The following is a 12,935-nucleotide window of genomic DNA, read 5'->3' on the forward strand; positions in this document are numbered from 1 at the left end:
AAATTAACATTACAGCAATTGCAGTGATTCAGACAATAAAACGCTGCTTATAAAGTGAAATACAAAGTTTCACTGTTAAACCCTGCTAGATAACTTCCTCATAAGTGCATTTCTTCCCAGTCCTGGCAGAGGGATTAAGATAGTCAGGATTAGAGGTTTGTAAATCAAGCTTGTATCTAAATCATTGTTGTATATGATCACTAACACAGTCTACACAATTGGGGAGAATTTTTTTCGTAGCAGGAAAATAGTTTCATGCATATTTTACTGTATAAATAAACATTTATTCCCTTTTGTTACTGTAAGAGGCCGTGCTACACCTCCAGCAGCCAGCAGAGGGCAGCAGTGGAGCACAGTGAGAGCAGCCATTCAGGAGAACTCAGTTACCCAGAATTCTCCAGGCTGATTAACCTGGATTAACTGCACCTGCCAGGCAGAATACTTAAGGCCAGTCTTTGACACAGCCCTTTGTCGCAGAGGAAATAAGTGACTAGACAGGGTGCACCAATCACGCCCCAAACCCTGCCCTTAACCTTTATTTCACCAATATATAAACCCTGCTTGCCCAGTTATTTATAAACAAGCAGGGGTTTTCACTCTGCAATTGGGTCCACACTGAACCGTCCTGTAACAGTTACCCATATCATTTGTGTACGAGATTTTAAAACTCGGGTCTCCTGTAAAGAACAGCTGGCTGTTAGATGTCATAATCTTGTGTTCTGAAGGCAACTGAAGTGATATTCAGTGAGAAAACTCGCTCTGGACTCAACTAAAGCTCCACATGCTCCACCCCCAACTCAGCTCCTGCTCCTCTGCTCTTACATTTATCATGTCAGCAGTCCCAAAAATGAATTCAGTAACATAGCTTCATACTGACAGTTACTGACAAAGTGTCACGAGTCCCTTACTTAGACAGTGTGTGCTATAGCGGGCATTACAGACAATGTGCTTTTTATGTGCTTTTGTGAGTAAAATTTCTCTGGGTGTCAACATGGACAGTTGAAGACTGTAAAAAGACAAGGTTATTTTTTTTAAATCTTCAGCTGTCTGGTTTCAGTGAGTCTGTGCCCATGATAGCCTCAGATTGCTGTTCTTGGCTGAGAGGAGTGGAACCTGATGTGGTCTTCTGCTATTGTAGCCCGTCCTCATCAATGTTCGATGTGTCGTGCATGTTGAGATGCTTTTCTGCTCACTGCAGAGGTTAATTATGCAATAAAGCCCCTGCAAATGTTATCCTGTTTACATTATTTTCAATGCTTTTGATATCCAGATATTTCAATATGATGATAACTCAAATGCATGGTTCAAAAAAAAAACAGCTGCAGGTTAAACATCTGCATTAATGTACATTTCTGGTTATCTATAGTAATGATGGTGGTCAGTGATAGAAAAGGAAACATGCACATAAAGTATCATTAATGTTGTAGTCCACAATTTCAAGTACTATAAAGCTTTACATGGGCATTGAGGACAAAATACACTATATGAATTATTATTCTCAGTTAAAAATTGAAGTTTCATAGTTTTCGCTTTTTTCCATCATCTTCAAAACCATTTTATACTACTCAGGAGCCGCAGTGGCAGCCTATGACAGGAATACTGTCCACACGGGGCATAATTAATTAGAATGACTTTATAAGGGGGGATGCAGGTGCAGAGATCACCATGGCTTATTGGTTCCCACTGTTGGCTTGCACCTCTAGGTTTGGGGGGTTGAATCCCACCTCCACCCTGTGTGCGTGGAGTTTCGTGGAGTGGAGTGGGAAGTGGTAGCTCAGTGGTTAAGACGTTGGACTCCTAATCGGAAGGTTGAGAGTTCAAATCCCAGCACCACCAGGCTGCCACTGCTGGGCCCTTGAGCAAGGCCCTTAACCCTCAACTACTCAGTTGTATAAATGAGATAATTGTAAGTCGCTCTGGATAAGGGCGTCTGCCAAATGCCGTAAATGTAAATGTAATGAGTTTCCCCCAGGGTTTCCTCCGGGTACTCCGCTTTCCTCACCCAGTCCAAAGACATGAGTTGTAGGCTGATTGGCATTTCCAAATTGTCCGTAGTGTGGGAATGGATGTGCAGTTGCGTCCTGCGATGGGTTGGCACCCTGGGTGTCCCCTACCTTGTGCCCCAAGTCTGCTGGGATAAGCTCCAGGCTCCCTACAACCCTGTGCAGGATAAGTGGTAAGAAAAAGGAATGCATGGAATGCTTGTGCAGCTGGTTGCATTATCTCTAGTAAAACTGTAACAAGAATATAATGGGTGCAAATGGAGAAATACGTACATGTGCAGTTTTGCACAGGACCACTACTGATATTCCTCACATGAGAAGAAACTAAAAACGTAGGAGCTGTGCTGTGATCGACTCATAAAATCATTAATCCATCTTCAGTAACCGCTTTATGCTGGTTATGGTTGCTATGAATCTGGAGCCTATCCTGCAAACACTAGGAACAAGCACATGACATCCAGGAAAACATCCAGGACATTCAGGAAGAAAATGTGAAACTCCAAACAGAGAAAATACCTTATAACCTACAGTAGTATTTTTCTTACTATTATGATGTGTGTTGGGAAGCAGCTCAGTGCAGTAAGTTCAGTCTCATACACGCTAACACCAAACTATTGTCTATGTTTTTTTAAACAATAAAAAATCATTACTTACTTATTTGTGTCAGAAATAACAGAAGTAATTATACACCTAAACAATTCTCATTAGCCTTGTACACACACACACACTCACACACACAGGGCAGTGACAGTTTAAGAGGCCTGAGGGCAGACGCAAGTTGACAGTTGTGGTTCAGCTTCTTTTTTTTTTTTAATTTGGTGATGTGTGTTCAGCAGTGAAGAAGGGGAGGAGGTGTGAAGCAATAACTGACTTGAAACTTTTCAACTGTAAATATTTGATGGACAAGTATAACCCCACTGACACTTATTGTGTTGTTTTAAAGCCAAAAGTTTTCCAAGTTGAAAATATTTGCACATTGCATGGATTCATGTTGATGCCAAATTCTGAGCCTACCACCTGCATCATGCAGCAAAAATCAAGATGCATTAAACCTGGTGTCCAGTTTTCAACTTGCCAGTTTGGCTGAGCCTGTGCCCACTCTAGGCCTGGATTCCTTTTCACAGGCCCCTTTTCACAATTTTAAAAAAAGCAGAAGAAAAAGAGAGGAAGGTAAGGAGTAGTGAAGTGGGGCCCAGATGATTATTTCACAAGTGTGTAAGTGAAATATTTAGTAGCATGTTCGTTGAACATCTGTGCTTACTTAAATAGCAAGCCAGCTCGGTTAGCTAGCTCGGTTTAGCTACTGGGTATGCTCATGCTAATAATAGAAGGTACTATTAGTTGTTTCAAGCATGTTTAAGTCTCTGTTCTTCGAGCCCGTGATGGCGTGAACTGAGAGCACACAGAGTTAATGAGGAAATGGCTTTGCTGCCAAGAATCACACAGAAGATTTGTAACTTTAAAATTTCTAAGAATACATTTTCCCTATTGGACTTGCCTATATGTTTGCTTTTTAGGCCTACTGCACTATTCTTCCAGAGGGCCCAGAATTCCTAGCTATGACCCCACCTGTATCTGCAGGATTTTATACACTGTGCTGCTGTCACTTGATTGGATGACTGGAAAATTGCATGAATGAGCAGGTGTTCCTAATAAAGTGTTCTGTGAGTTTCTGTCTTAAATCCCTCTGTAGTAATTATGATTGATTTGCACACCATGAGTGATCTGTCTTCATGATGTACACATGGTCATCACTCTAAAACTTCCATGTGTAACCACACACACACCTCATTTTATTACAGACATGATGATAACCTGTAGTAGAACAGGATTACATTAATAATGTCTCTCAGTGTTTTTGTTTGAGGCTATTACACTCATGGTCTAGGCTACTATGTAGTGAATTTTTAGAGTAACCACATAATAGACAGTTAAGACTCAACAGCATAGACATTCAGCCTACAGTCTAGCAGCTCGTTTTGAGTGGATTTAGACATAACTTTGTTCAACTCTTTCAGGTAATATCATTAAATGGGACTGACAGGTTTTAGCAAAATGTCCAGCCCAACTACATCTCACAAATGACACAAAATGCCTCAAGCTGAGTGGCTACCCTATGGATGAGCCACCACTGTCTGTAACTTCCCTAAATACCCAGAAGGATCACTTCTCTGACACAAAATATATTTTATTGTTGTGCATTTTTTAAACTTGGCCAGTACTTTGTTTCATTTCTTTTTGGTGGATGATCTTAAAAATGATTGAGCACTTCCTGAAGTGTCTTTATAGTGAAGAAAAAATGCAAAACTTCTTTTCCCACAGGATATAATCTTTACCAATATCTCAGTTCAGATTTCATTTTATAGCAGATAAAATATAGCGTAGTCTTTCTGGATGTGTGCACATGCAGTCCATATAACATTACTGACTCAAATGGGACTAAAATCCCAAAGAGACTCTGATAATAATTACACTATAAAACTAATCCAGTCTGAATTGGCCTGAAGTGTGTGCAGTAGAGATGGGAGGTGGAGCAGAGTGTCGGTCTGATGCTCACCCACATGCATCAGGCTCTTGCCCACTCTTCTATAATAATGATGGTAATGGAAGGAAACATGTCAAGGGAATTACATTAACACTGCAGGTCATGTTTTGACAACTTTACATTGGCAGTGAGGATAATCTACACCATTTAAATTATTATTCTCAGTTAAGAATTCAGGTTCAATAATTTTGGATATATCCATTTATTCATCTGCAATAAGCACTTGTTACAAAGTCACAATCAGGAGTTGAAGATATCAGGAGCCTGGGATCATTGACCACAGTGGGTAGAATTAATTAGACCGATTTATAAGGGTGGAACGAAGCCATCTCACAGCTCCATGGTATCTTGGTTGATCTAGAGTTCAGATTACTGTCTGTGCAGATTTTGTGATGTTCTCCTCATGTCTCCTTGAGTTTTCTCCTGGAAAATACCACTAGATACCACTTTTCTGCTGTCTGTAATGAATCGCCGGAGGCGGGTTGTGTAGGATCCATTAGCAGTTTTAATAGCAGATAATCCAAAACAGCAGGCAGAAAATGTAGTTGAGAAACAGGTAGCAAAGTCCGATAAACCAGGGAGTTAAGCAGCGAGGCAAACAAATCCAAAAAACACAAGGCAAAGGCAGAAAACCGTAAACGTGAACAGGGTCAAGCACAAAAGACAACAAAACACTAAGGCAGAGAGAAAAGGCTTGGTAATGTCCTGAAAAAATACTTCACGTCCTAGTGTGGTGAACGCGCTGTTTAAATGTCTGAAAAACCCTGGAAGTGTTCCTCGTGGGTGGTGCCAAAACTCGGGTGAGGGCTCCCTCTGGAGGGCAGGTGCCGGTGGTGATGCTACACTGTCTCCCTTTCTCCTCTCCTCAGCATGTGGGGCATAACACATGAAAGTGTTCACTAGTAGGATGTCTAAGGGAATATTTTTTATCATCTCCAAAGAGAGATCAATATGACCCCTAAACTGTCACTGTCCTCTTTTGTATGTGTGTGTTCAAGAGAAACAGAAAGTGTTGAAGATTTTGCTGGAAAGAGGAAGGAAGAGCAGATACAAAGTCAGTAGCTAAAGATCTTAGATAAATTAATTCTCTCCTTCTTTCCTAGTAGTGTGATCTGACAGCAAGAAAATACAGGAAGTGTGGAGACTTTAACACACACCAAACCTCACTCCGTCAGTCAGTCATTAGAGAGACAGGATGGAGCTCAGTCCACTCCCTGTGATGCTCTGTGAGTAAATGTTCTCTTTGTGTCTTCATTAGAGTGAGTGATGGGGTATAAAGATGTTTATCTGCAGTCTGAATGTCCTGAGTGATGAGCTTATTGTGTGACATGTGCTGAATGTTACAGTGTGACAGTCTGTTGGTTTTATGTCCCAGTGCTAAGATGATCACACTTTAATAATAATATTTGCTACGTGTTTGGTTACTTTGTGCAGTAAAGCAAAATAAAGACATTAATGAGCAGAATAGTGACTTTTTGTGTTTCTTACAGGTGGTAGTTTAGATTTCCTGAATAAGAATGAATCTTGTGAGTTTGGTGTGTCTACAGTGTGCTGTTTCTATGAATAGACTGAATCATTTTCATATTTACGTCATGTTCTCTGTTCCTGTTCCCTTTTTAGTGTTGGTTTCACTTACACCAGTGGCCCATGCTCAAGGTGATTTATGTATAGATTATCTTGTATGTTGTGTGCATATTTGATTTGTTTTGGAGCTGAGAAGTTTGTGATGACAATTTGTCACTTTGTTCCTAGTTTATTAATGCAGTTTTTATAGCTCTAAACAAAGGAATTAACATTAACTCAGTTATTTCATTCTTTGTTTTCGTACCATCTCATGTGTAGATTCACTTTGTGCTCTTGGTAAATTCACTCACACTGTGTGGCTCTTCAGTTACTGTTTCCCTTTTTACAAGAACTACTTCCACTTAAGATAAATAGTGTTATAATATAAGAAAAGGATGACCGGCAAAAGTTTAGATGAGAATGAATAGTTTTAAGCTTAAATAGTTTTACGTTGCTTAAATGCCTCAACATATTAATTTTAAAGCAGCACAAGTTTAATGACAGCAGCACATGGGAACAACTGACATAAATAGTGCTAAATAAAACATTCCATGAAACCCCTGATTTCTTAACAGTAAGTAGGTTACACATATCAGTATCAACAAGTAACAAAAACATGTACTCATACTCAGTCTAAAAAATTATATTAGTAGTGTACACTTGGGAATTACTTTATGTAAGGTTTATTAACAACAGAATGTTTTACAGGGAGTCCTAAAGCTGTGGTGTCCATAAAGCCTGATACACATGTGTTCATTGGAGAGCATGTTACTCTCAGATGTGACGTACAGAGAGGAAGAAGCACTCAGTGGACATACAGCTGGTATAAAAATAATAAGAGAATCACAGACAGGACAATGCAGGAGTTCACAATCTGGTCTGTTACTGACTCTGACAGTGGTGACTACACCTGCACAGGACACAGTGATGGTGTTACACTGACTGTATCAGGTGAGTCTGTTGGTGTTTATTTCTTATTTAATATGATAACATTATTTTTTAGTGTTGCCAGTTACCAAAATAAATCAGTTGACACTGAATCACACTTTATATTTGCATATTTTATTCTAACTCAATCAGTTGTTTAGATTTCTTTTGTTGTGATTTTAAATGATTCCAAATGAATAGTTAAAAACAAATAACAGGTGATAATTCAGTATCACTCAAATTACATTCAAAGATAGCAATACTCAAATTCACCACACGGGGGTCACTATAACAGTGTATAAGCTTCAAACTCAGATTTCACAGAAATATTCCTACAAACATTACAGCTAACTAAAATAAAGTGTCAGTTCTTCCGAACTTTGAATTATTACCAATGTTAGGGCACACTTTTAGGGTGAAACAATACTCTTTAGAATCACACAAACACGGTAGTGGCACCCTACACATAAACACAAAACCCACCGTCAGCATTTTCCTCACGTCCATTCCAATACTATTACACAAAAATCAAATATAACATGCACATGAACTTATGCACATAAACATTACATTGGCCAGTCACCGAATTCTGTTTTACCGAGAACTCATAACACTCACGTGCAACGACGTACAATCTGCGATCATCCCGAACCCTAACCATAAAATACACATTTTACATACACAGGATGAAATAAACACAGCCTATTACGCCAGATTAAATGACTATCATCACGTTTACTCACGTAGATAATGGATTTAACTCAGGATGATACACTATTGGATCCGTCTCTCATGCACTGCTTAAGCCGTCTGTCTCTTGATCGCACTCTTAACGCGTCATATTCAGCGGCCGCTCTCTTAAAGGGGAGGTACACTCTTTTTTTCTTTTCGGGGTTATATATTCAAATACCACCTGGTTACATTAGGGTTCAGATTTTGAGCTGTCAGTAACTGAGTTCCAGTTTGTTTAATGTTGACTTTCACTTCCCTGTCTAGTAGACACCAATTTCTTTCACAGGAATCATCATCATGTGTTTTGCAGTAACATTTGGGTTTTGTATTAAGTTTGCAGTAGAATTGTGATGAGTCAGTCTGATTAATAGTACACAGTGAACATTAAGAAAGAAGGCAGTAAATCTCACCTTGTGTTGGCTCTGCCATTATCTAATTTATTAGAAGATCATTTGAGGCATTGGAATTATAAGGATTTATCAGAGAATTCTGTAATTTTGAGAGATTTTGATTATCAGCATTTGGGTTTTGTATATATGGTTATATAGTTTATTCCTTATATTGTGTACATTTTTTATTTGTATTGGGGCAAAGAAAGGTTGTGTAGAATTTGTCAATTTGTTACTCATTTATTTATTACTATTCACTTTGTGTTTTTGGTAAATTCACAATCATGATATTCAGTTAAGGTAAATAGTGGTAATAAAATATGAAAAAAATGACCAACAATGCAAGATAAGATGTGAATACATAGTTTTACATGAGATTCACTGTGTTTCTTAATTAGACATAAATAAACCCTCTACTTTAGAGATGCATCAATACTGGTGCTAGTATTTGTTTTTGGTCCATTACAATGCTCGTTTACTCATTCTCATAAAAATGCTCCAATAACAACATACAAAGCCATGTGATACTATTAGCTTAGAGTATGTTGTTACACTAATGAATAGCTGACACAAAACAATAATGATCTGGGTGTATATTCACAAATTATGATCAAAGCAAAGCTGATGACTGTATATATGGGTGGTCATAGTAACAGGGATTCAAAAGTAAAGTCAAAATGTCTCTGAGGCCTTCTAGTGACTGGCTGCAGTACAGTTTAACCCTGTACATTCCCAAGTTCCTCAATGAGAAATGTGGCAAATTTCCATCCTAAGTTACATCTCACTCCAATTATTTTCAGGGAAAGTGTTCTGTCATTTTTACAAGTTGAGTTGACCCTGATATCTCCCCCAAAATCTTTCCTCATGATAAATGTGTTTTATATGAGCTATTTGGTGATAAATAAAAGGGCGTGGTTGATGAGGTGACTAACAGTTCTGAACATGACAGTCGAGCCTCATGAACACAGCATTCACTTTCCAAGGCTCTCCTGATGCTTTTGACAGTTTTGTACCAAATTCAAAAAATGTCCTATTCTGCTGTAAACTCTTCTAACAGACCCTCAGCAGAGAATTCTTTCCGGTATATTGCTCATTTTGATGTCTAAGCTAGCTTCTTCTTCTGATATTATAAATAGCAAACCAACGTTAGTGAATGTAGTGGTGGCATAAACCAAAGCAGCTAACGCTAGTTCAATTTCATAAATTTTTGATTGACTATATGACATTAGCAAACACTCAGAGTAGCTTGTCAAGGTCAAAAAGTCTGTTTGAGTACAGACCATCTAGATGAGTAAATACTTTTGAATATAAGGTCAGAATTTTAGATTTGAGATGCAACTCATGACATTCACGACAGCAGCGGAAAGTTTTGTTAGAGACAGAGCTCATCAGTGTGTTTGATAGACAGGGATGTTTTGGCTCTGGTGTGCCATCTAGTGAACGTCATTGTTAAATATTCCGGATGTACATAAGATATGCAGCGAGTGTGCAGCTGCTTCTGAGGGCGCCAAGTATAATCCAAACCCCTCTGCTTCACATCAGAACATATCACACCACCCCAGAGTGGAATATTTTTTCTATAACAGCAGTTCCCACTTGACTGGTAAGTCAGTGCAAGCAATATTTCTTTGGTTTTTACTGTTATGTTACACATACACACGTTACTGACGTAATAAAATGTCAAATGTTACAGTAGCTCTATGTTATAAGTTTTTTTAAATAAAATGTAGGGTGGTCAGGTGCAGAAAATTTATAATGTCCATTTGGATTTGTTTGCCCAAAAAGTTAGGAAAGCTTAATACTAAGTAGCAAACAAAGTTCAGTGTCGGTATCAAAAACTTATACTTGGTCTGAAAAAAAAATGGCATTTGATGCACCCCTAGTTTATGTCTAAAAACATTTGTCATTGTAAATGAGAACTGGTTCTCAATTGACTTACCTGGTTAAATAAAGGTTATATATATATCTAATTAAATTGTTCATAGTGTTATATAAAATGACTCTGTCCACCTCTGTACACTTGGGAATTACTTTATGTACATTTTTTTAACGCTAGAATATTTTCATAGGGAGTCCTAAAGCCGTGATATCTGTAAAGCCTGATACACACGTGTTCATTGGAGAGACTGTTACTCTCAGTTGTGATGTACAGGGAGGAGGAAGCACTCAGTGGCCATACAGCTGGTTTCAAGATAATAGCAGGCTCTATGAATATGGAGGCAATTCATTCATCAAAGAGCAGCAAATCAGTATCAGGTCTGTTGGATACTCTGACAGTGGTGACTACACCTGCAGGGGACAGTATTCAGAGACCAGTGATGCTGTTGCACTGACTGTATCAGGAGAGTCTGTTCGTTTGTTTTTGTTCTTAAAACCTTATTAGTTTGAGAATTTGGATTTTGAGCCATCAGTAACTGAGGTTTGTTCAGTGTTTGTTCATCTGAAAATGATAATGAATGTTTCTTAGGTAGATGATTATATCCAACAACAGAATGCCTGTGGATGGATCCATAATATAGCAATCTGACATCAGCAAAAACAGTGTTTTTTCACTACAATCCAATCAGGAATTTTGTTATATAGAAAATATACTGAATGCCAGCCGTGTAAGAAAATATACAATTCTAATAAACGTGCAACATAGAGTTTGTATCAAATGTTAAACATATTTTATTCTGCCATGATCATATGTTAAAGCACAGTGAATCTACTGCTTATGTTGTAAAGTGAAAAGCAGCTCTGACACCTTCATCATTTCATACCAACAGCAAAACCCAAACCGACTGTGAGAGTGAATCCTCAGAGCTCCGTCTACACTGGAGACACCATCACTCTGAGCTGTGAGCTGCAGCAGTCGACTGGATGGGAGTTTCTCTGGTACAAAAATTCACAGCTCGTGAACACTGTAGCTAAAGAAACCAACACACTGAGCATGACAGTCGATGACGCAGGAGAAACAGTGTATCAATGTACAGCACACAGGTATAACGTGGGTGCAGGCACATATTACTACACAGAGCGCAGTAATCAAGTCACGATTACAGCAAGAGGTACGTCATGATTTTTCACTTTTTTTTAACAGATTTGAAGTCAGGATGGGTGTGAATAAAAATATTGCATAATTACTGCAATTCCATGTTCTTCTATAATGTTTTAAATAACCTTGAAATGAGTTTAAAAAAGTATTTGTCAAGTCAAAGTATCCAGAGGTAAAGCTGTAGCTTTAAGTTTAAAGCTATTCAGAGGTAACCGCATTATAATATACAGTATATTAATCTGGTTACATTTGCATAACTAAACGCCTGAGCTCCATAAAGTATTGTGAAGTCATATTTATTTAGCTGAATAGAACAATTTCATGAAATATGGTAGAAGAGGTGATGAGGGTTAAGCACAAATTCACTCAATGAAAAAAATATATATATTGAATGTGTTTAAATAAAAATAGTACACCTGTACCTGGGCCAAGATCTAATCTTAATCATAATTTTTCGTTTCATTTAACTTTTGCAAATTCTTCCAAATTATTGTTGGTATGAGATCTGTTTAATCATATTTAAACTCTTTTAATAATGAAGGCTTTATCTTTGTGAAATCAGTTTATTTATTTAGTCTATTTTCAGTAAATAAATCAGTTTATTTAGTTGTAAATATGACTTAAACTCAGATGTGTAGTTGCACTCGCCTAATGTCTTATTGTAATTAGTAATTATTATTGTAACTATTCCTTACTGTTTAGCTGGTCTTTTGTAGTTATTCTGTTACTCTGTAATGCTGCACCTGTGTAAAATAAAGTGTTTCTGTAAGAAATCATAACTGCTGACAAATCACTGTTACGTTCTGGGGTATGTTCGCGTGTTTTTGTGTTTTGTTCTCTCCCCTTTTCTCTCTCTCTCTCTCTCTCTCTCTCTCTCTCTCTCTGCAGCACTACCTCATTGGATAACGTTCCTGTCTGTCTTGATTATCAACCTCTGACCCCGCCTATTTAAAACCCGCAGCCATTCATTCATAAGGACTTGTTCTGGCTGTTAAAACCAAAAACCCTGTTGTACCTCTGTTTTTTTGTTTCCTCTAGTTACGCTGCCTTATTGTGTGTTTTGTTCCTGTATGTCATTTGGTCCGTGTTTCCCCCGCTGTGTTCTAGCCACTTGTTTGTGTAGCTAAACTTAGTGTTCGTTACCCTGGTTTGTGACTTTGTTAGTGTTGGGGAAAAGTGGACAGGTAAGTAAGTCTCGTGACATACATTGTACAGCACGTAGGAATTCCGGTTTTCTGCATTAGACTCATTAGGTTAGGAGCGAGCACCACCCTCTGTACTTTTGGTTTGCATAGATAGTGTAGGTTAGTTAGCGCATCCTGGATGCTGAAGACACCTTTTTCTATCTTTTGTTATAGTTAGGTTAGAGGGCTTGGAACTAGTTAGACTTGTTTTGTTTTGTTCATTTCTTTGCTTTGGTGCAGCTCGCGTCCCTTTTCCCCTTTTGTGTCTTGTTACCTGTTATTGTAAAATATTTGTAAATACTATCACTATCACTTGGCACCACACACACTTCCACCTGTGTATAGATAAATAAATCAGCTGGTTGATACACACTACTTGTTCATGGTCCCTGACTACACACACAACTGATATTTTTAATAATCAAATAAGTGTTATTCCCCACACACCCCTAGACTAATTGGGGTTGTAACAATCACTTTGGAATCACTTTGGAACTGGTCACATCACGGCCACCGCTTATTGTAGGCTCTCTCTCTGAATCATAATTATGTGAT

The 12,935-nt window shown here is 38.2% G+C and overlaps 1 protein-coding gene across 1 annotated transcript in view; it reads left to right on the top strand.

The window, feature by feature from the left end:
- Nucleotides 1–12,935, top strand: part of LOC117597092 (leukocyte immunoglobulin-like receptor subfamily B member 1) — a 42,281-nt gene that overhangs the window by 22,936 nt on the left and 6,410 nt on the right. Inside the window, exons 2-4 of the mRNA XM_053233263.1 lie at nt 5,652–5,774; nt 6,169–6,204; nt 10,928–11,209. Of these exons, the coding sequence (XP_053089238.1) occupies nt 5,744–5,774; nt 6,169–6,204; nt 10,928–11,209 (349 nt within the window). The 5' untranslated portion in view covers nt 5,652–5,743. The remainder of the gene's footprint in view (nt 1–5,651; nt 5,775–6,168; nt 6,205–10,927; nt 11,210–12,935) is intronic.

The sequence above is a fragment of the Pangasianodon hypophthalmus genome, chromosome 4, assembly GCF_027358585.1.
Source record: "Pangasianodon hypophthalmus isolate fPanHyp1 chromosome 4, fPanHyp1.pri, whole genome shotgun sequence".
NCBI classification, from domain to species: Eukaryota; Metazoa; Chordata; class Actinopteri; order Siluriformes; family Pangasiidae; genus Pangasianodon; species Pangasianodon hypophthalmus.